The sequence below is a fragment of the Glandiceps talaboti genome, chromosome 18 (genome assembly GCF_964340395.1).
Source record: "Glandiceps talaboti chromosome 18, keGlaTala1.1, whole genome shotgun sequence".
Lineage (NCBI taxonomy): Eukaryota > Metazoa > Hemichordata > Enteropneusta > Spengelidae > Glandiceps > Glandiceps talaboti.
The window spans coordinates 10,620,749-10,644,040 of NC_135566.1; the positions used below are offsets into that span (position 1 = coordinate 10,620,749).

At 34.9% G+C, this 23,292-nt stretch overlaps 1 protein-coding gene across 1 annotated transcript in view; it reads left to right on the top strand.

Moving 5' to 3' along the window:
• The window catches only part of LOC144449641 (cystine/glutamate transporter-like), a 60,792-nt gene extending 37,890 nt beyond the window's left edge, over window positions 1-22,902 (top strand). Inside the window, exons 3-10 of the mRNA XM_078140214.1 lie at window positions 4,415-4,517; window positions 5,033-5,077; window positions 15,004-15,127; window positions 15,748-15,851; window positions 16,434-16,530; window positions 17,009-17,158; window positions 22,109-22,286; window positions 22,818-22,902. Coding sequence (XP_077996340.1) covers window positions 4,415-4,517; window positions 5,033-5,077; window positions 15,004-15,127; window positions 15,748-15,851; window positions 16,434-16,530; window positions 17,009-17,158; window positions 22,109-22,286; window positions 22,818-22,882 — 866 coding nt within the window. The 3' untranslated portion in view covers window positions 22,883-22,902. The remainder of the gene's footprint in view (window positions 1-4,414; window positions 4,518-5,032; window positions 5,078-15,003; window positions 15,128-15,747; window positions 15,852-16,433; window positions 16,531-17,008; window positions 17,159-22,108; window positions 22,287-22,817) is intronic.
• The last annotated feature ends 390 nt before the right edge of the window (window positions 22,903-23,292 follow it).

A 23,292-nucleotide genomic window follows, 5' to 3' on the forward strand; every position in this document is an offset into this window, starting at 1 on the left:
TTTATCCCTTTACCCTGTTTTTACATCGAGTAAAAAAAGGTTAGTCTTTGACCGGTGCCTTATTGCTTCATGCAAATATCGATCCTATATAATTCGCTGCCAGGTGTATGCCTTGGAAATACACATTTTCTTTTCCTAAAGCAGCCTGGTGAATATATCTCTGGTTGTTTGATGAAAAAAGTCCCACTTGTAGCTAATGCAGCTTTAACATGTATTTCTTTAAATTATTCGTCGCAAAATGTGCATTAATAGTGTACATTATTAACAGAGTGATGCGAAAGTAATTGGCGCTACAATATTTGAAGACCTCTCGCCCAGTAATGGCACTTTGGGTTTGTTTGTTTGTTTGTTTGTTTGTTTGTTTGTTTGTTTGTTTGTTTGTGTCATGCCGTTATTGTTGTAATGCTGTTGTTTTGTATGGATGACGTCATTCTTCTAAGATATAGCTTTGAATACTGCACCAACAAATCAATTCAAAGCATTACATGCGCAGACTATAATACATGACGATTCCCTTCATATCTAACCAACTCCATACCATGAACGATAACAATTCCCTTTAATATATATTTCTGCTGTTCTTAGGCTCGGATATCATCAATATTGCGGCCATGACCACCATCTCATAATGTTGCTATGCGTAAAGTTGTAGATATCTTAAGCTACTTGTATCTCTGTACATCACCTGGTATTTAGAAATGTACTCAAACCGTATATTTCCTGACAATATTTTTGAAAGGTAGCAAAACACTTGATAGTAAACCACACGCAAGCCAAGTTGAATACATTGAAACAAAGAATATGGGATCTTATCTGGTCGTTCTACGTGCACTTTTCAAATCGTCCAAAAAAAATGATGGATATTATAGTCATGTTTTCAAAAACATATTAATGTAGTCATGAATGATTCACATATGATAGCTATAGATTCACGCACATTTAAAGTATTAATGAAAATCCATGTTGTTACAGTATCAGATTGCCATTGATGACGTGTTAGTGAAAATGTATATCTTAGCACCTCGAGATATTGAGTTGTGTTGTGTTGTGTTAGTACAAATCATATCTACATATTTTAATCAAAATAGTGATATCTATAACAGCTTCTTTTTCTGAGAATTGTAGCATTTTTCATCATCATACCAAATTACATATTTTATCCAACATCATGTATTCGGCGGAAGATTATTAAAATATTGGATACTATTATGAAGAGTTTGTTCGATAGCGTATTAATATATTCATTAGAGAAATAAATATTTGAATACTTTCTGATTCGTTCTACCTGTTTGAAACTTTCGGTGAAATTACAACCACCGCTGTACCTTGTAGTAATTTCCTTTGTGCGTGAAATCTAGCAAAGTTCGATCAAATTCCACTTTTTTTTTTTAATCAGAAAAATGACGAAATGGTGTTACCTCTCCGATACACGTCTGACGTGTTTATTGTCGACTGCGCGCTTAAAGCTTCCGAAATGGAAAACTGAAAATCGTTATTCCTGTTCTCTGTTCATGCGTACGTAACGGAAATCTTTTCCAATACCATTACTGTGTCAAAACACCTGCGAATGAAATATCAAAAGCAGACACCATGATTTCTCTACACTTCAGACCTTCATTTCTTCTATAGTTTGTACTATACAAAACAGAAAGGTACAGAGGGGAATAAAGGTTTTATTGCAAATCAAATTTATTTGTTCAAATCAACTGATGACGTAATGCCCATTTGTTTCCATTCATCATTATCAATACTCACCATATCGACATGTTATCACGGAAGTGATGCCTTTCGGAACCGAGAAAATGGATAGCCGGTCTAAAATTGCATCATATTATAGTCATCATAATATCTCGAGGCCATAGTATTCTGATTTGGTATTTTATATAACTACTTTGTCACAATATACAAAGTAATCTGTTCTTGCCATGAATGTCGGGATTTGATTGATAAAACGCTGGAGCAGGAGTGAGTAAGCTTCGGGGTCTATTGGATATATCCAGGGGAAGAAATATGTATAATCAGTATAATGAACAGGTTTTATTTTTTTATCGCTCCAGATATATTGAACTTGAAATACTTGGTTTTTGAAGACTTTGTGTACATAATTTGTTGGCAATATATTTTCTCATAAAATGTGGCAGTAAAAGTGAACATCAAATGATATTTAAGCTTACTATGAAAGTTCCGATCCTACTCGAGGCACTTACCACTCTGTATAATAAACTGTAGAAGTAGCTTGAACTATTTTGTTTTCATTTCATTTCTTACTTTGGATCTGTTTATATTGTTGGCACTCTCTGTTCAAAAGCACGAATCGTAGCCTCGTGATCAAACCTTGTCTGCATCCTACAAATTTACGATTTAGTATTGAGTCGTGTCTTTAAAAGATAGTTAGCACACTATAGTGTGAACAGTCACATTGGTAACTAAGTAAATATAGACAGATAACTCAGCTATTTAGAATGATCGGGAATATTTTATGTGAAGTTTTGATTCAACTGACGGAAAATAACCAAAACAGGGACGAATAGTGTCATCTACTGTGACTTTACGTATACGTGCATCAAAAATACGCCTGTCACGTTCCACTATATAAGGCGATAAAAGTAGTATATGTCACTTGATGTGACTTGATTAAACTCTGTAATTGAACAAGCTGAAAAACGACAGATAATACAGCGTATATTGATTAGAATAGATAACAAGTATATATAACACATTTCTTCTTCCTCAAGACGGAAGGAAGAGCAGTCTTGAAACATCAACGAATTAGCAACAGACAAAGAAGCTTCTGACTACTTGTCGTGATTTAACAATATTTATTGGTATGTGTATAAAAGTACATCTCCTGTGTAAAGATAATAGGAGATGATACAATTTACCATTGAAAAAATGTCGTGTTCTTGTCCATCGTATCCTGTTCTGTTAATTACTCACGTGACTATGGAAATATATGTTCTTGGCGCTAAGGACATTTGCTTTCAACGCTATTCATGCTTATATTTTCGAGAAGTTCGCTGTGCCAGTATTAGGTACTCTAACAATACAAAATAAAATAAAGTGTAAAATTAAGGAATTGTGTAAAGCGAGACCGTTGGGAATTATTTTTGATATTTTAACAAAAGAGACTGCGTTATACAGGAATCTAGTCTCGGTTACCCAGACTTCTAATTCTCTTACTGCCGCGGACCGACCCCATAGATTCTGGAGAATGTAGTATCAGTGATTTTAAAATGCGAAAACCACTGCACTTAAACATTTTCTGATTAGTAATTTTCATCAACTGTGTATATGTCATAGAAATCATGGTAAAACATTTTTGAAAACCGTCTTTGCGAGAAGAGTAGCTAATTAAAAATACTCCTATCAAGAGTTGCCACCATGTGATCAAGTTTTTCGACTGCGGGTCATATCGTGGGTCTGCCTTTCTGTAGCCTGTTTACATCGCGCAATGATCGCGATGTAAACAGGCTAGCCTCTCTGTGTAGACATCTTGTACCAACCACATAACACCCTCCCAGATTCTGAGGGGCTGGGGGAAGTCAGAGAAGTCTGGGTAACCAAGACTAACAGAAAAATACAACATGGAAAATGAACAATTGTAGGATATTTTAGTCGTCGTTGTAACCCATTCGTAGCGATTCGTACGTAAACATGTCTGAAAACCAGATTTTACGGTTTCTTTTCATTTGAATGTGGTTATTAAAAAGCAAAATTCTTACGGAGTGGATACATTCATATTAATTCTTAGACTTTGGTCTAAAGTTACAGATGAATAAAACATTGCCATCCAATAGTTCCAAATTGTATTCTTTAACATCTATTAGTCTATCCAACAAGAGAGCTTATGACGACTTTCATGTTTGGATTTCAGAATGCTCATCTTCTTCACTGATAGCGTATCTTACTAAACCATTTACTGACACACACTCTAAGCTCCTCTAATGCTATCAGCAAAACTAATATCTCTTGTGAATAGTGCTTTAACAGTGTCTGTTGTTCCACGAACTTTACCCTATATCATTGTTTATTTCAATTTAAATTACTAAGATGTAGTTGTAGCCTTCCGTTCACTGATCTACACTAAGGGTTCCCAAGTAGACACCGTGGCGGCTGGTATGAGTAGGATGTGCCAGGAAACTCGTCCAGTGTTCTCTTCGGTCGAGCTACAAGGCAACCGTAATCCTCGCAGGGATTCATTTTTAAGCTCTGCAAGAATTACATCTTTGACATGTTCTGATTTAATGCTACAAACCTTTGAACTCCTTAACCCCAATTCTGTATTGTTAGTATTCGTTCTCAGTTGGAATAGTTTCTCATAATCTCTTGACAGTCTCATTTTCATATCAATGTTATGAACGCTCTATTTCTCATTACCTGTTCTCAACAAATTTGTTTTATTTGTTTTTTTAAGGATATGTCGATTACTTTAAAGATTCCTTCTCAGGGACTGAAGAAATCACAATTGAAAAAGTCCCACTCGGATTCTACTCGGGAATGTTCGCTTACGCTGGTTGGTAAGTGCATAATAAAATGTTACAGTTAGTCTAGCAGGAAACTGTAATGATTTATTGCAGACATAGCATCTATGTACATACAATTATAATCCACTCAATAATTTATAAAAGATGTCACAATGAAACTGAACGTCTTTAGTTCCCGTGAGTAGCACGATGCAGACAGAACTTCAAAGGAGTTATGGAAACTACAACATGTAAAGCATGCTTGTGTGTTCCTGGCGTACGTACGTGAAGTCTGTACATAGAACGCTGAGTAAATCACATCAATGCCAACTCAACGTAGCTCGGATAGCGTGACTTCTTTATTAAATTTTCACAATACAAGTAGGTTGAAATATTAATCCAATCCTCAAGGGTGTTTCCGACAATGCGATTAAACATACATCTCAACATACATGTCTTGCAATGTCTCCCTTTAGAAGTTTTAGCTGTAGTTTTAAATGAGGTTATGGGAAGAAAAAAAGATGAGTTCGCGTGAGATGTCAGATATATTTATGTTCATCTTTTTGTAGGTTTTATATTAATTACGTCACTGAAGAAATCAAGGAGCCAGCAAGGTAAGGAAATGTATTTGATTATTTATAGGCATGGGTAACTATGAGATCCCCGACTGGGGCATATAAGTCACAATTTTCCATTGACTTGGATCTCAATAGATAATCACTGTGACGTAAACCACTAGTCCACCCCACTACTCAAACTTCAATCATTTTATGGACATATTTACCTTTTCATTTCCTTGCATAAAGTCGAATAGTAATGTTGCTATAACACGAGCTTATCAAAAGGTATTATTAAAAGTGTACGAATGTTTGGTATTCCGAAAAAAAGACAGGCGAACGAGTAACATACAAAAGCAAGTACACACGTACGTACGTACGTACGTACGTACATACATACATACATACATACATACATACATACATACATACATACATACATACATACATACATACATACATACATACATACATACATACATACATACATACATACATACATACATACATACATAACAAACAAACAAACGTACGTACATACATACATACGACATACATATATAATTTTATAAAGAAGTGCATAATAAGAAACGAATAATATACATACATAAATAATTTAAGTAGCAGATATACTATTTTATCACCTAATAAAGCTTAAAGGGACGATGTGAGTTACTTCAAGTGAGAGACTGAGCAGACAATAGTACTCTATGCTGTTTGGTAAATTGCAATATTGCAAATCATGTCTGTTCAGAAAGTCTTCATAAATAAGAAACGACAAACAGAACACGTATAAAATGAAAATAATCATTGAGCGTAGGGTAAGTTGTACTGGAGACAAATCAATTATCGATTCAGATTATTTGTCCTAAGGTATGGAACAAAATACTATAATATATATATATATATATATATATATATATATATATATATATATATATATATATATATATATATATATATATATATATATATATATATATATATATATATATATATATATATAACTCGGTGAGTATCAATCTGCTAAGACAGTGCTCTATACCGCAGTGGCAGAGCGTAATAGTATATATATATATATATATATATATATATATATATATATATATATATATATATATATATATATATATCTGGAAGAGTTAGATTCAAAAAAGAGAACATGTATACTTAATTCTCAGTCAGTATTTGGGTTAGCAAAAAATGATATTTTAGATTTCGCCCTCATCCCATGCCTTGCTGAATTTTATAATTTTGCATACACATGGAAAGGGTAAATGTGGTCTACGTAGAATTCAACAAATGTCTCTTTTGCATCTTATGACGTACTCTCAATGGTTACATAGTTATACTTAAACTAACGGTGACAGAGAGCTGACGAAACCACTTCTCACTGTGTCAGATCGCTGGCGATGTAGTGTTAAGTGTCATTATAAAAGTGACATTGTTGAACTCATAGCATAGCTACAGCCACTTTGAACAAGCTATTAATATGTGAAATAATGATATTCATCGTAGCCAGGAAACCGAGTCGTCATTTTCGTGTGTACTTTGTATATAGTTTTCTCTGTCTCGACGAGAGACGATCTATCCGTAGAGGGGCTTACTCTATATTCTCAAACCATTTCCAACCTTGCCCATTTCTTAGAAATTTGCATTTTTACATTGTTATTGCATTCCTGCTAGCTGACTCTTCTTGCTTGTGCTGCTGTTGGAACGGGAAATAAATTTGACTTCATCGCTGTCTTCAACTGTATACATTGTACTCTGTACTCAAAACGCATACCCTATCCGTTGCCATGACAACTTGTTTCATCAATCCTGCAACACGTGTGTGAATTTGGGAAGAGTTGGTAATAATTTTTTACGATTCGGCTCATTCAGATAATTTCAATTTGTTCTTAGGAACAAATACCTTTCTGAAAAGATCATCTGGACGAAACTATTGACCCACGTAGTACAAGTCAAACTCACGAGCCCTTCCACCGAAGAAGCGGCTCGCTGATAAAATGCTTTTAAAAGCTTCTTTTTTATTTCTGCAGGCAATGTGTAATACAAAACCACAAAATTAAACTCTCAACATACATTTAGTCAATTTAAAACACAATAGCAGGTTTTATTTTGATCATTATGTAGTCATTTGCATTTACTGACAGGCCACTAAAGGTATGTCAGCGTGTAAGCAGCTGTTGCCTTGCAAAGAAAAGAAGACACAAACATGTACTAAACAGAAGTAGCGGTTTTTAAGGTTTCAAGATTAATGTTTTAACCTTTCTTAAGAAGCGGTTATACTTGGTTCTGTCTGTCTGTCTGTCTGTCTGTCTGTCTGTCTGTCTGTCTGTCTGTCTGTCTGTCTGTCTGTCTGTCTGTCTGTCTGTCTGTCTGTCTGTCTGTCTGTCTGTTTGACAGTGTCTGTCTGTCTGTCTGTCTGTCTGGCTGGCTGTTTGATAGTGTCCGTCTGTCTGCCTGTCGTTAAGTCTGTCTGTCCATCTGTCCGTCCGTTTGCCCTTTCGTCTATCTATCTATATATCTATATATCTATCTATCTATCTATCTATCTATCTATCTATCTGTCTGTCTGTCTGTCTGTCTGTCTGTCTGTCTGTCTGTCTGTCTGTCTGTCTGTCTGTCTGTCTTGTCTGTCTGTCTGTCTGTCTGTCTGTCTGTCTGTCTGTATGTCTGTCTGTCTGTCTGTATGTCTGTCTGTCTGTCTGTCTGTGTCATCATTATTGAGATAGTCTTGAAATTCGCTTCAAATAATTATACTTCACACTGCTACCGTGCACCCAATATTCCTCTGATCATGACAAAACTTTCCATGCATGAAAGTCTGATGTGTTTAATATATTCGACAGAATACTTGAAGGACATATTATAAGCTATATTGAAACCCGGACCATTCACACAGTTCGGATTAGACTACGTTTGATGAAGCCGAATTCGTGCCCTTGCCATAATTACCTGCTACTTTCCATTTACACGGGTTTTGCAGTTGTAGCTTAGAGAAATTGGCATAATGATAACCAAGGAATTGGGAAAGCAGTGTGATTGTCTCATGTTAAGTGGCCACGATGAAGATGAAAAACTAGAATTAATACCGTGTCTCGACTAGCTTTAATATTATCGCTCCCTCCCACATGCAGTATATACGTATCATTATTTTGCTAAGCGTTTGCATGTAACGCATTGGGTTGTTTACAACCATGAAACATTCAACTCATCAACGAAATGAAAACAGGGAATTTGACGTTATGATTTATTGGACGATGATAAAAACCTGATTAAGCCGTATCTCAGACCACCAACTACATATATCATAGGTTTTATAATGCAATGTTGTTGTCACCACCAACTACATGTATCATAGGTTTTATAATGCAATGTTGTTGTCACCACCAACTACATATATCATAGGTTTTATAATGCAATGTTGTTGTCACCACCAACTACATGTATCATAGGTTTTATAATGCAATGTTGTTGTCACCACCAACTACATATATCATAGGTTTTATAATGTAATGTTGTTGTCACCACCAACTACATATATCATAGGTTTTATAATGCAATGTTGTTGTCACCACCAACTACATATATCATAGGTTTTATAATGCAATGTTGTTGTCACCACCAACTACATATATCATAGGTTTTATAATGTAATGTTGTTGTCACCACCAACTACATATATCATAGGTTTTATAATGTAATGTTGTTGTCACCACCAACTACATATATCATAGGTTTTATAATGCAATGTTGTTGTCACCACCAACTACATATATCATAGGTTTTATAATGCAATGTTGTTGTCACCACCAACTACATATATCATAGGTTTTATAATGTAATGTTGTTGTCACCACCAACTACATATATCATAGGTTTTATAATGTAATGTTGTTGTCACCACCAACTACATATATCATAGGTTTTATAATGCAATGTTGTTGTCACCACCAACTACATATATCATAGGTTTTATAATGCAATGTTGTTGTCACCACCAACTACATATATCATAGGTTTTATAATGCAATGTTGTTGTCACCACCAACTACATATATCATAGGTTTTATAATGCAATGTTGTTGTCACCACCAACTACATATATCATAGGTTTTATAATGCAATGTTGTTGTCACCACCAACTACATATATCATAGGTTTTATAATGCAATGTTGTTGTCACCACCAACTACATATATCATAGGTTTTATAATGCAATGTTGTTGTCACCACCAACTACATATATCATAGGTTTTATAATGCAATGTTGTTGTCACCACCAACTACATATATCATAGGTTTTATAATGCAATGTTGTTGTCACCACCAACTACATATATCATAGGTTTTATAATGCAATGTTGTTGTCACCACCAACTACATATATCATAGGTTTTATAATGTAATGTTGTTGTCACCACCAACTACATATATCATAGGTTTTATAATGCAATGTTGTTGTCACCACCAACTACATATATCATAGGTTTTATAATGCAATGTTGTTGTCACCACCAACTACATATATCATAGGTTTTATAATGCAATGTTGTTGTCACCACCAACTACATATATCATAGGTTTTATAATGCAATGTTGTTGTCACCACCAACTACATATATCATAGGTTTTATAATGCAATGTTGTTGTCACCACCAACTACATATATCATAGGTTTTATAATGCAATGTTGTTGTCACCACCAACTACATATATCATAGGTTTTATAATGCAATGTTGTTGTCACCACCAACTACATATATCATAGGTTTTATAATGCAATGTTGTTGTCACCACCAACTACATATATCATAGGTTTTATAATGCAATGTTGTTGTCACCACCAACTACATATATCATAGGTTTTATAATGCAATGTTGTTGTCACCACCAACTACATATATCATAGGTTTTATAATGCAATGTTGTTGTCACCACCAACTACATATATCATAGGTTTTATAATGCAATGTTGTTGTCACCACCAACTACATATATCATAGGTTTTATAATGCAATGTTGTTGTCACCACCAACTACATATATCATAGGTTTTATAATGCAATGTTGTTGTCACCACCAACTACATATATCATAGGTTTTATAATGCAATGTTGTTGTTACCACCAACTACATATATCATAGGTTTTATAATGCAATGTTGTTGTCACCACCAACTACATATATCATGGGTTTTACAACGCAATGTTGTTGTCAACACCAACTACATATATCGTGGGTTTTACAACGCAATGTTGTTGTCAACACCTTGATGATTATTTCGTGTTAATTGTTTTAATGTACATGTATGTGTGTGTGTGTGTGTGTGTGTGTGTGTGTCTGTATCTATCTATCTATCTATCTATCTATCTATCTATCTGTCTGTCTGTCTGTCTGTCTGTCTGTCTGTCTGTCTGTCTGTCTGTCTGTCTGTCTGTCTGTCTGTCTGTCTGTCTGTCTGTCTATCTATCTATATGTCTGTATATGTCTTTGTATATGTACGTCTGTATCTGTATCTGTATCTGTATCTGTATCTGTATCTGTATATTTGTTTGTCTGCGTCAGTGTCTGTGTCTGTGTCTGTGTTAATTTGCCGAATGCTGTATTAATTTATCGAATGACCATATAAATGGTATATGATCACTAGAGACAGAGGACACTTAGTCAAGTTGGATAGATGCTTTCAAAGCATCCCCAGATCCAGCCTTTACTACTACTATTCCAATATATTATTGTTTAATGGGAAGATTGAGTGTTTTATGATGTCTATATTACAGTGCGGCATCTGGTAGCAACGAGAATTGTTCGTAGTCTATTTTTCCAAAAGCTTTGTGCAAACATATTCTATCGAATTTCTCTGTGGTGTGGTGAGGTAGCATGGATGCGTAAATTTAATAGCCGCTAAAACATCCTCAGTAATCTGTATAGCAATAATACTGTGCAATGAAGTCAAACGCTACTCACAACATGTCTTGTGTTTTGACAAAAAAAGTGACTTTTGCACTGAGTGGGCATGCTGCGATGTACGAAATACCTTCGACTTTAAAAGGTCAAGGTTTCTGTTTGAGGAAAACACCCACAATTCACAATGTATCTTTATCTTGTAGAGCTCCTTGAGATAGAAACACTAATATGTTTGCCCTTGTGTGTGTGTGTGTGTGTGTGTGTATGTATGTATGTATGTATATATGTATGTATGTATGTATGTATGTATGTATGTATTATGTGTGTGTGTGTGTGTGTGTGTGTGTGTGTGTGTGTGTGAAAATAATCATCAAATCCATGTTCTTTTATTCGTTTATTTGTGTCTCTCTACAATTTTCTGTTTACATCACGACAACTCATGTTGAGGACTCTATAGGTTATTTCTATCGATCTACATTAAGCATTGCAATTTTACTTTGAATCTTTCTAACATTTCCGTTTCGATGATTAATGTGTTATATTTGTACATTGTCCCGTTGTGGAAACGGACGAAGCAATCAAGCAATCATTCAATGTAATTTCCACGTTACTACGTTCAACCCACTAACATATTCATGTACATTCAAAACGTCTTTATTAACTGGCAACGCGTCTAAATCCGTGACGTTTTTATATAGGTGGCAAATTAGTTCTAATTTGGGTATTTTAAAAACGAGAATCTCAATAGAGAAGTAATCCCTTTCAATTCCATGGAATGGATCAGGTAAATCAGGCCAATGGATTACAAGGAGCTATTTCACTGGAAAGGAATGGTGCAATTCATTTGCACCACTGTGGATTTATTTTTCATTTCTCTGGATCTTTGTCTCCCCAGATTACTAGATCTCCATACTGCTAGCTGTAAGCTGTTTGTGTTCGATGTTATTTAGAGGAGTGATAAATTTAGTCAAGACAAGACCTTCTTTTGAATTTCGTCTTCTGTTTGGGTAAACACAGAAATATCCATTTCAAAAGATGAAGGATGGCTCAATCGCCATCACATCTGACTCCGTCATATCCCTGGGGGTCATTATCAAAATATACAATCTACCATTAATATCGGCGATGTATCCATTTCTTTGAAAGTTTTGTAGACGTGCAATTAAAGGAGACAAAATGTGTATGTGTGTAGTCTTTCTCAAAGATTTATTACAGATTTCCAGGCTTTCTCTGGATTTTATGATTTAATCATGCAAATTTCAAACACGGATCGGCTGAGGTTTAGACGCAGTTTATAAGACAGGTATTTATGGTAGCTGGAGTTTGAAGCTTATCTGCCAGGCAGGAGAGCAGTGTTTTAAAAGTGTCGTAAGCTCCAACTGTGTATGTTAATATCAAAATATAGGTCCAGAACAAGACGGACGAGACTCCTGCCTTAAGGGATGGGAGTTGCGAACGCCTGCCTTAATCTAGGCCATTTAAATATTGGCTTAAATTTGAACATATTCATGCATGTATCTTTAATTTGCGTATGTACAGACTATAATTGCATTTCAATTTCAAAAAATAGTGTAAGTATATGCATGGTATAATAGCATTGCTATATTGAATGTATATTCTAACATATATATGATAATGCGGTCTCAATATTGTGGTTTGCAAACACAGGCATCATAGATCAGTTTTACCATCTGTTAAAGAATTAGGAAAGATATATTTGATATGGATAACATGCACAATATTATAAAATACCCGCAGTGGACACAAATTGAAGAACTATGGCTGAATAGACATCGATGCATCCATTAAGGTGTTGTCTTTCAATCATACGGACTCGTTCCATGGACAGGGCACAAATTTGAACATTTAAAGAAAAATAACGTTCTTTGATCTCCGTCAACATAAAACACACATCCGACTCCTACTAGCCTACATTAAGCGATTACAAATGTACTATTTTTAGTAGTTCGTAATCTTGAAAATGAGTTGTGCGATATCATTTCATGCTTTAATTTTCTCCTACACGTGTTAATAATTTATGTATTTCATCCAATGATTTGGTAAGTACGTAGAGTATGATTAATAGGTGGACTGGAAAGCTTTTTATAGATTTAAAATTGATATGGTTTTCACCTCTTCTCATGATGTCAAAATGTGTAACGATGGCAACACGTGAAATAATATATTTGGGTTGAAATTTGACACTCCATATGCATCGATACAAAACTAGCTTTATCAAATATCGAAAAAAGTATGAACTATCACTCGGTATGATTTGTGTTGCCATTTATTTCCAGGTCTTTCAGCACGTTATGATAGAGCGGCAGTATCTTGTTACTGTTGTTAATTGTTTATATATATATATATATATATATATATATATATATATATATATATATATATATATATATATATATATATATATATATATATATATATATTATATATATATATATATATATATATAACTCGGTGGGTATCAATCTGCTAAGACAGTGCTCTATACCGCAGTGGCAGAGCGTAATAGTTTTGCAAAACTATATATATATATATATATATATATATATATATATATATATATATATATATATATATATATATACATGTGAAGTGTGTGTGCATGCGTGCGCGAGTATGTGTATTTACTATGGTATTAGTGTTATATACCAAATATTTTCATTTTACCCGTTTGATTCATGGATTCTATACGAACTGATGTGTTAAAGGCCAAGGTTTCAATCCCAGGTCCTCGCATTAGTGCTATCTATCAGTGGCGCCAGAAGGATTAGATAGGATTATTCTTTGTTCTGGACCTGCTTTTTCTATACTTCTGCCAGGTATTTTATCACGTCCCAATTTTAATCCTAGAGGGCCTTTGACTTGTAAGATATGATTAACTGCATCACAACCGTGACGTGTATCGGTATATATCATCTCAGCTTATTATATATTTACCAAGCGTCGCCAGTACGTTGAAATGTTGTCATTGTAGTTTTAATCTTCGGAATATATGACGCATTTGCGTCCATATGAGGGATTTAGCCTGTATCTTTGATTGTCACGTGTTATTGTTACCATGCCTTAGTCATTGTGTGTGCAGACCTGTAGTTGAGTCTCGCATTCAACATCTTTTCATTAAGTATCATTTATTTGCCCCACCCTGTTTATTGCTCCAAATAAAACTAAATGCAATGTTATCGTAACTCACACGAATAAAAATAATAAACAAGTCATCACAGTCACGTTTTTTTAATATCATAAAATTAAAAATGCATAATTCGTCAAGGTTTAGGTAAATATTGAGAATACCTCCATTTTTCGACGAAGGTGTTTCTCTCATCGCCACATCATGCTACCCGGGCATCGAACTTGTAAACAATTATGACTGCCCCTCCAAGGGTGAACCTCTGACGCAAAATATAGCCCTGGTATGGTCATGCAAATATATCCCATTATGTCCCTGCAAATATACCCCTTGTATGTCTATGCAAGTATAGCCCAATGTGGCTATACAAATATACCCCTAGTTTGTCTATGCAAATATAACCCCCAGCATGTTACTGCAAATAAGCACATTACGGTAGTGGCCACGTTTTCCACAGAATACCACATATGGGTGTTGCACTGGGCAGGATACCTTTAGATATACGTTAGTCCTAGGACGAAAACAAATTTGCTTTTTAATGAGTATAATATTATATAGTTACGGTTTTGGATAATGTATCTAAGATATGTTTTCATATTTTACAGTTACAATGTAATTTATGCATATCACAGTAACATAGGTTGTAATTTCCATTTTAATTGGTGGATAACAGTGTGTATATGTGTTGCGTAAATGCCCAGTTCGGATTAAACTGTACCTTTGAAAACAGTTGTCTGACAGAACTATAGAAAAAGTTGGTTTAGAACAGAAGGACAAGAAATATCCTATGAAAAATCCTTATGGCTCCAATGATAATTTAAACTAATGCGAGAACCTGGGATTGAAACCTTTGCCTTTAAAAATATATGTACATTGTTTGTGTATGTTGTTGACATAATTTCTGTATCTTCCTTGCTATCTTTCAGGACGCTACCCAAGTCAATAGTTATAGCAATGAGTATAGTAACAGTCATCTACATTCTGACCAATATATCATACTTCACAATTTTAGCACCAGGAGAACTACTAGAGTCTGAAGCGGTTGCTGTTGTAAGTTACAACAACAATAAATTAAATCCACATTAGAATAATGTGTCATCGATAAAGGTGTCTTATGTCAATTCAAGTGTGTCAATATCTACTGACAGGTATTGCCTATGTGATTTATGGAATCGATAGATCAGCCACATTTTAAAAAGTTTTACTACTTGTAATAGTATTTAGTTAATAACCCTTTAAATGTTCAGCAATTGAATTTACATATTCATATATATATTGTATATAGTCTGCGTTTATTATATAGTACGTTGAATTGATTGATAAATTACTGACTTGTAATTTACAAATACATTTAATTTATCAACCAATGAGAAGTGATATAATTAGTGTAAAGTAAACCTAGAATATTTCTAAAGGAAGTATTTGTGTTTTAAGCTTTTAGATAAACTGATAAAACACAATACTATCCGGACCCCGAAAAGTCCAGCAAAGTTAGACCGAACCAACTTAAACAAATATCTGAAATTGTGAAGCGTCTCTAACTTCACCGAGAATAACTTTAGATTGCTGACAAGACACACTATTGTTTGTGTGTAGGACAATGCATTTTCCAGCAAAATGAAGAACACGTCGAAAGACACTAAATATAACTGTTTGATTATCAATTGCAGACATTTGCGTATCGTGCATTTAGTTCCATGGCGTGGACTATCCCATTATTTGTGTGTCTATCGACTGCTGGCACAGTTACTGCGAATCTTCTAACAACGCCAAGGTAAGAGGACATATAATGAACAGAACATTAATTCGGCAATTGCAAAGACCCAGTAGTGTTCACTCTAGGTTCTATATATGGTCCAATGTATATGTTTTAAAACATAACCCATCTTCAAACTCAAGCAAAACGACGCGACGGAGCTGTAATAATAGGATTAGGGATATTCGACTACAGAACGAGACTGCAGAGAGACATGGTCGGACATGTATGCTGTTTGTAACCAGCCAATTTGGAGCACAAGTGGATTTTGAAGGAGACTAACATTAAAGATAAGGCTGTCAGAGTAGTTAGCAAGGATGATTTAACAAAGAACATGCATACCCTGGTGTAATCGTAGATTGCCAATTATCAATCCTCAGATGCGATATATGACTCACGACGATGAAAGAACCCAATTTTATGCAAATTTACCATATTTATATGCATGCTCGCTGTGTCATAAAATGAACACTATATCTCGTCCAATTTAACGAACTCTTTTCAAGAAAAGTCAGCTGTATTTCTATAGTCACACAGTGTGTTATGTGAATATTTTCAGTGTCTCGAAGATCTCGTTTTAACAACGTTTGTATTCTACAGGATGTTTTTCGTGGCGTCAAGAGAAGGACACTTGCCAGACGTATTAGCTATGATACACATCAGAAGATTTACACCGATACCCGCAGTCTTGGTGACTGTATGTCATTTTAACTAGTCTCTCCTCCTCTGTTCTCTAAATGACATACTCGCTTGCACTACACTTTTAATACTTGTTCATTCAAATCCACGTATATTATGGAATTAGCGAATTAGTACTTAATGATAAGTGAGTCGTAGCACTAGTACGTGCACCACATTTCTGGAAGCTTTCTCATCAAATACACTGTTCATGAACGAAAATAGGTTTTCTCGTAAGTTTTGAAAATAAGGACAGACTGACAAACGGGAGGACAGACAGACAGACAGGCAGGCAGACAGACAGACAGACAGACATGCAGACAGACAGACAGACAGACAGACAGAGTCAGTCAGTCAGACAACAGATCTAGACGAACAGACAGACGGACAGACAGACAGACAGACAGACAGACAGACAGACAGACAGACAGACAGACAGACAGACAGACAGACAGACAGACAGACAGTAACAAATCTTTTGTTCTCATTTATTTCAGCTTCCAATATGCTTTCTACTGTTGCTTAATGACAACGTCTACAGTTTGATAAATTATCTGAGTTTTCTACGCTGGTTGTTCATTGGTCTCGCTATTGCCGCGATTCCCTATCTAAGATGGAAACAACCTCACCTTCCAAGACCATTCAAAGTAAGCCATTGAAACTATAGGCCTATGTCATAGTTTCATTTCATTATTCTCATTATACTTAAGTTGATTAAATTCTTACTGATTTTGATTCCTAAAGTTCAACATTTCCATATTTTTATTATGTTTTCTGATAAATATGAAGTGTAACTTATTAATTTCTTTCTCGAATACATTAATACTAAAAGCGTTTTGATTGTGAAGACTTCGAATCGAAATTTGCCAACACCGCTCGGTCAATATTTTGGCGGTATATATATGTGTAAAATTTGCCATAGCTCCACAGCAAAATAACCTTAGCGGCCTAATTTAATCCCTAAAAGCTTCCAACATAAGATTGATATAATTACTTAACATCTGTGTAGCCTGTGAACGAGGGCATGGGGGATACGACTTGTGCGCGTGTGCATAGTATGTGCCCTTAAAGTTGATCTATGAAGACCTCAACACGGCTTTTGTCTGCAGTGGGTGCTCACTTATCAAACCCAAATGATTCGACAGATGTGTTCACTAGCTTGAGAGATCACAAGAAAAAAGGGGGAGTGTTTGTTTTATCCAAATTATCGAAAATATGATAACTATAACAAAATTCCTGACATCAAATAACCCGAGGATAAATATAGTCTTAAATAAAATATACTAAGCGCCGAAAAAGTTACAAAGTATGAATTTGTTAATAGTTGGAGTAAAGTGTTTGGTAAACAAAAAATGAGGGCCTCGCTTTCATCTCAAATGTTGTGATTAATACACTATTCACGTATTAAATAATCAATGTTCCAAAGTAAATGCTCATTCAAAGTAGACTACAATAATTGATAAGATGAATTCTTGGTATCAATTTTAATAAAAGTCTATTAATCTATCAATACTATTGGAAGACTGAAGAAGTTGACTTCAGGTGAGAGACAAAATGGCAAAAACTAAATTGAGTATTTGCACCCTAGACTATGGTTCAAACACATATTACGTTTACTTCCATTAATCACTCAATATGGGAAATATAAATGTCATTTTGACGGGCTTTCGTTTAGTACTTTCAAATCAGTTTCACACAACTGGTTTTTTTTCATTATTTACTTAAAGAGATGAATGGGTTTTTTTTCTTTAATATTACTTCTGACTGACAACACGTATCAGAATGACCTGATATTATCGAGGTTCTTCAAATCAGAAACAAAAGACAAAAGTCACACGTTTCTGCTAGGTTTAAGTTAAAATTTCTGAAGGTCCAATTTATTATGATACATACATACATACATACATACATACATACATACATACATACATACATACATACATACATACATACAATATACATACATACATACATACATACATACATACATACATACATACATACATACATACATACATATAATGTACATACATACACACACATACGCATACACACATACATACACACATACACACACAGAGACAGACAGACATACATACATACAGACAGACAGACAGACAGACACAGACTGACAGACAGACAGACACACACACACACACACACACACACACACACACACACACACACACAGTTTGGTTTAAAATTTCCTGTATGCTAGATTTTTACTTTAAATTGTAAAATACTCAACAGCTCTGGAATGTTTGTGACTTTTAAATTGTGACAAAAACCACTACATTGCATGCATATTCTATTATATTATGTGATGGCGAAGTTGGGGGGAAACAACTATTGAAGGCACACATATATATGGCCTTGTTTGAAGTAAGTCGCTAATGGATATCCCACGGTGATGTCTACTTCGCAAATTAAAATGTTATTACAAAGGCACTTAGGGTCGCCGGGGGGCTACTCATAACAATGTCAACGTTTTTGAGCTGGGGATTGGCGAATTTACTTGCCAGAGGCAACAATATCCGCTTTCAAAGTCAAGGAACCCTTTTTTCCACCGAGTACCACAATAATACTAAACCAGAATCAAATTAAAGAAATGAAACTTCCTGGCTGACCTTGTATCGGATGTAAGAAAAGGAAGTTTGTACGAAATGTTGTTGCCAACCTATCGAGTCCCTAGACGTGGTATTATACAGAGTCTGTATATATATAATGTAAAATAAAACATATAAACTTTATATGAAGAAAGAATGAGATTGAGTACACACAACAAAAACTGGACAAGAATTTTCTCACAGACATTACCAAATATTATGAAGAATGTGTAGTGCATGGTATATGTGCGCTTATATGTATGTATGTATGTATGTATGTATGTATGTATGTATGTATGTATGTATGTATGTATGTATGTACGTACGTACGTACGTACGTACGTATGTATGTATGTATGTATGTATGTATGTATGTGAAACGCTGTTGATCGACTTACTCTGCAGTTTATCGATATTTAATGTTCAAACGGGGAAGTACTCATTCGCACTGCTGTTCCAATCGTCAGTCTGTTTCATTTAAGACTATAACGTTGAATTAGTCGACCAACTAGTTTCTTCTCAAACCACCTTTTCTACGAGGTACCGTACCGACTAGGATTGTGTTGAGTAGAACTCACAACGAAACATACGTATCTGGTTCAACGAACACCAAGCTAACCACTTGGTTGATTTTATTACATGACCAATCTCCGTCTCCGCCTCTCCTCCCGAGATGGGCTAAAAACCCAACTTAAATACATTTCCAAGTTTACACAAATTCTCTATTCCTAGAGTATGATGTATTCTTAAGTCTATGATGAAAGACATCATCCGAGATCTAATATCCAATCACCTTCCCTAGATTAGTAATACAAGTTCATATCTCAAAGACCATAAAATAGTCATGTCATAATAAAACTTGTTGACAGTTCAATCGTACCTGGTACGAAATAGCGATGTTGAGATGTCAAGGACCTATGTTGTTACGCAACGGAATGTCACTGTATGTACAACGTTTAAATGCTTTTTGACTTCAATTTAGAGTTCATAATGAAAATTTACCAAAATGTCCTGAATGGATATATTTTAGATCTGTGACTCGTAACATATGTATGTATGTATGTATGTATGTATGTATGTATGTATGTATGTATGTATGTATGTATGTATGTATGCATGCATGTATGCATGCATGCATGCATGCATGTATGTATGTGTGTATGTGTGTGTATGTGTATGTGTAATGAAATCACATATCTTCAATCATTATTATGGTCGAGACGTGATGGCGCACTTGTAGCCTGTGGCCTGGTAGACAATTCTAGGTTATGGTTAACGAAACTTGTTTTAAGTCAATTCTATACCTTTCACATTTCTTCAATAATGAAGCTAGGGGAAAACCCAGAAGAGTACCAAATTACTTTTTCCGTTTAATGATACTGGCCGATAATAAATCATAAAACACCATGAGTATGAGTATATTTGCTAATAACCACAACAGGGACATCTTGAATATTCCCCCAAATGACACAGATAAAGACGTTATTGTGTACAGTACTCATTACCCCCTGTAATGGAGACAATCAAAATATCACAATGACCTTTATGATTCTAACTATGGAATGTTAGATGAAGAATTTTCATTTCATTCAACGACCGCTATCAATATGAGTTTGCCGCCATTTTGTCTCAGTGATAACAGAACTATGAAACCGAGAGTGTCTTTGCATTTGGCACTATTGAGCTATCAATGACTTATGATTTCTCCAGAACAAAGAAGACGAAATATTCTTCCTTCGTTATAGATTAAAAAATAAATCATTGAAAAATTTGTCTTATCTTTTATATCGACAACAAGCCTAGCCGAAGGGTCTTTTTCAACAAGTGTCATCGACAGACTTTTGGCGCCATTTTCTTATCGTGATATACGAGAATAATTGTCAGGTCTATGAAGGTATTATTGGAGTTTAGTCAATAACGTGTAAAAAAATTAGAAGTGTTCAAATAGCCCCTTGTGTGGATATGAAATTACTACCATTTTTATGGACGTTTTGCGCCTCACCCTCTCTAAATAAATATATTATTAGTGAGGCTGTGTGAAAAGTGACGTAAGCTTATTTCTATACATCATGGTGAAAAAAACACATCTGAGCGTGTTATACTCGTAAGTGAAATCTTACCCTTCTTACCGACTGCATTTATAAAAACTATTAACTGACCATGCGTAAAAACTAATTTGATGTCTATTCAGATTGCTTACACTATTTCACTTACTGGTGGTGGATGCATGCGAGGCACAGTATACCTAGAGCAAACCCCATCACATATTTACGTGTAGTCCCCTAATATTTTTTTCACTGAAACCACAAGAGAATGAAAACTAACGCGATTCTCAGATCACGAGCCGTGTTCATCCCCGTAGTAGTGTTCACCTTGCTCGTAGTAGCTACATTGGCCACAGTTTTATAGCTGGCACCGGTGGCATGAAACGTTCTTGGCGCATTAACTTTATCATAAATATCGTGTGTGTGTGTGTGTGTGTGTGTGTGTGTGTGTGTGTGTGTGTGTGTGTGTGTGTGTGTGTGTGTGTGTGTGTGTGTGTGTTTATGATACACGTATAGCTAATAATATTGTATCAGAACATCTACATGTAACACATCACGCCATAGCTTGGATTCGGGGTCTAATTATTTCTCAAGCCATGTTCAATCTTCAACACCTGCCAATTGCATGTTTGCGATCATTATGTGGCTTTATGAACATCAAAAATTCATAATTCCATAATCCATATTAAAGTTCGACATCTTACCTGGTAGTTAACTATTTGAAGATGTGGCGCTTCCTGTGAAAACATAATTAAATATTAGCCATAAAAATAAAATTTAAACGGGATATGAAATAATTACAACATCCCTTAGTTGGGAGTTTCCATTTGGTACCTTATTTCACAGGCCAATATGATTGTGACACTTGAGTATATGTGATAAAACAACCATATGTGATAAAAATCGCAAACTAGTCAATTTGAATACTTTTTTGTCATTTTTATAGGTGCCGATAATATTACCCATCATATTCGTTATATGTGCATTCTTTATGGTTGGTTGTTCCCTCTATTCTGCCCCAATGGATTGTGGGATAGGTCTTGGAATAGCACTCACTGGTGTACCAGTATATTATCTTGGTGTCAAATGGAAGAATAAACCTATGCAGTACAGTAGAGGAATGTGTGAGTAAAAACGAAAGTCTGTTGTATTTGGTCAATGGTGGCAGTATTTTTCTACCGGACTTTGACAGTATTCTGCATTTTTACACGGACATTGTGAAATACGAGACGAAATACTTTATTTTCAATTTATAAAAATAAATGTTGGAAAATTGTGTAAGAGAGCTAGACCACCGGGAGATAATGACAATATCACACTGCCAGTATTACTAGTTACTAACGTACGTTACTGTAACAATGACACACCCTTTCAAGCTATGATGAACGCTGAGCTTGGTGTCGCCCCGACCAAATTTACCGAAAAGCATTGCATGATGATTCCTATATACACTGCACGAATAACAAATTCCCATCCAAATGTTTTATTATGCATACTCGAGGGATATTCCATCGTATGTAATGTTGACAATGTAAAGAATCAAACTGTCGAGTGCAAAGATTGAGACTTTCACTTACACACGAGACCTTGTAGCTACTAGCCTACTACGTACCACTAATCTGAACTACTTATCGTGTGTTTTGTTTTCTTCTCAGATTATTTCACTGTATTCTGTCAGAAGCTACTAGAAGTTATACCACAAGAAGAGCGGACATTTTAACAGTACTCAGTTATCGAACATTGCACTATTAACTTCAATACCATTCAAAAACAAATATGCACTTTTTTTCTGAACTTTTTTTTTGTAAGTGTAAAATACAACACGTGGTAAAGACTGAACTGTTAATGTAGATGTTGTGTATGTGAAAGTATCGTAAGAGATTTCATGTGAAAACGCCCGTCTTCGGTTTGTATACAAATCAAATCAAATCAAATCAAATCAAATGGGTATGACGCAAGGTACTCGATCGTCCAGTATTTGTACACGTTTTTTTAATTATCAATTTTTTTTTTCACAGAAAAAAAATCAAGTTCATTGTAAATATCCCTCTCTATCAACTTTCATAAATCAAACAGTGTATAATTTTGAACCAAAGTAATAAAAAATGTGAACTGTAGAAAAGCATGTTT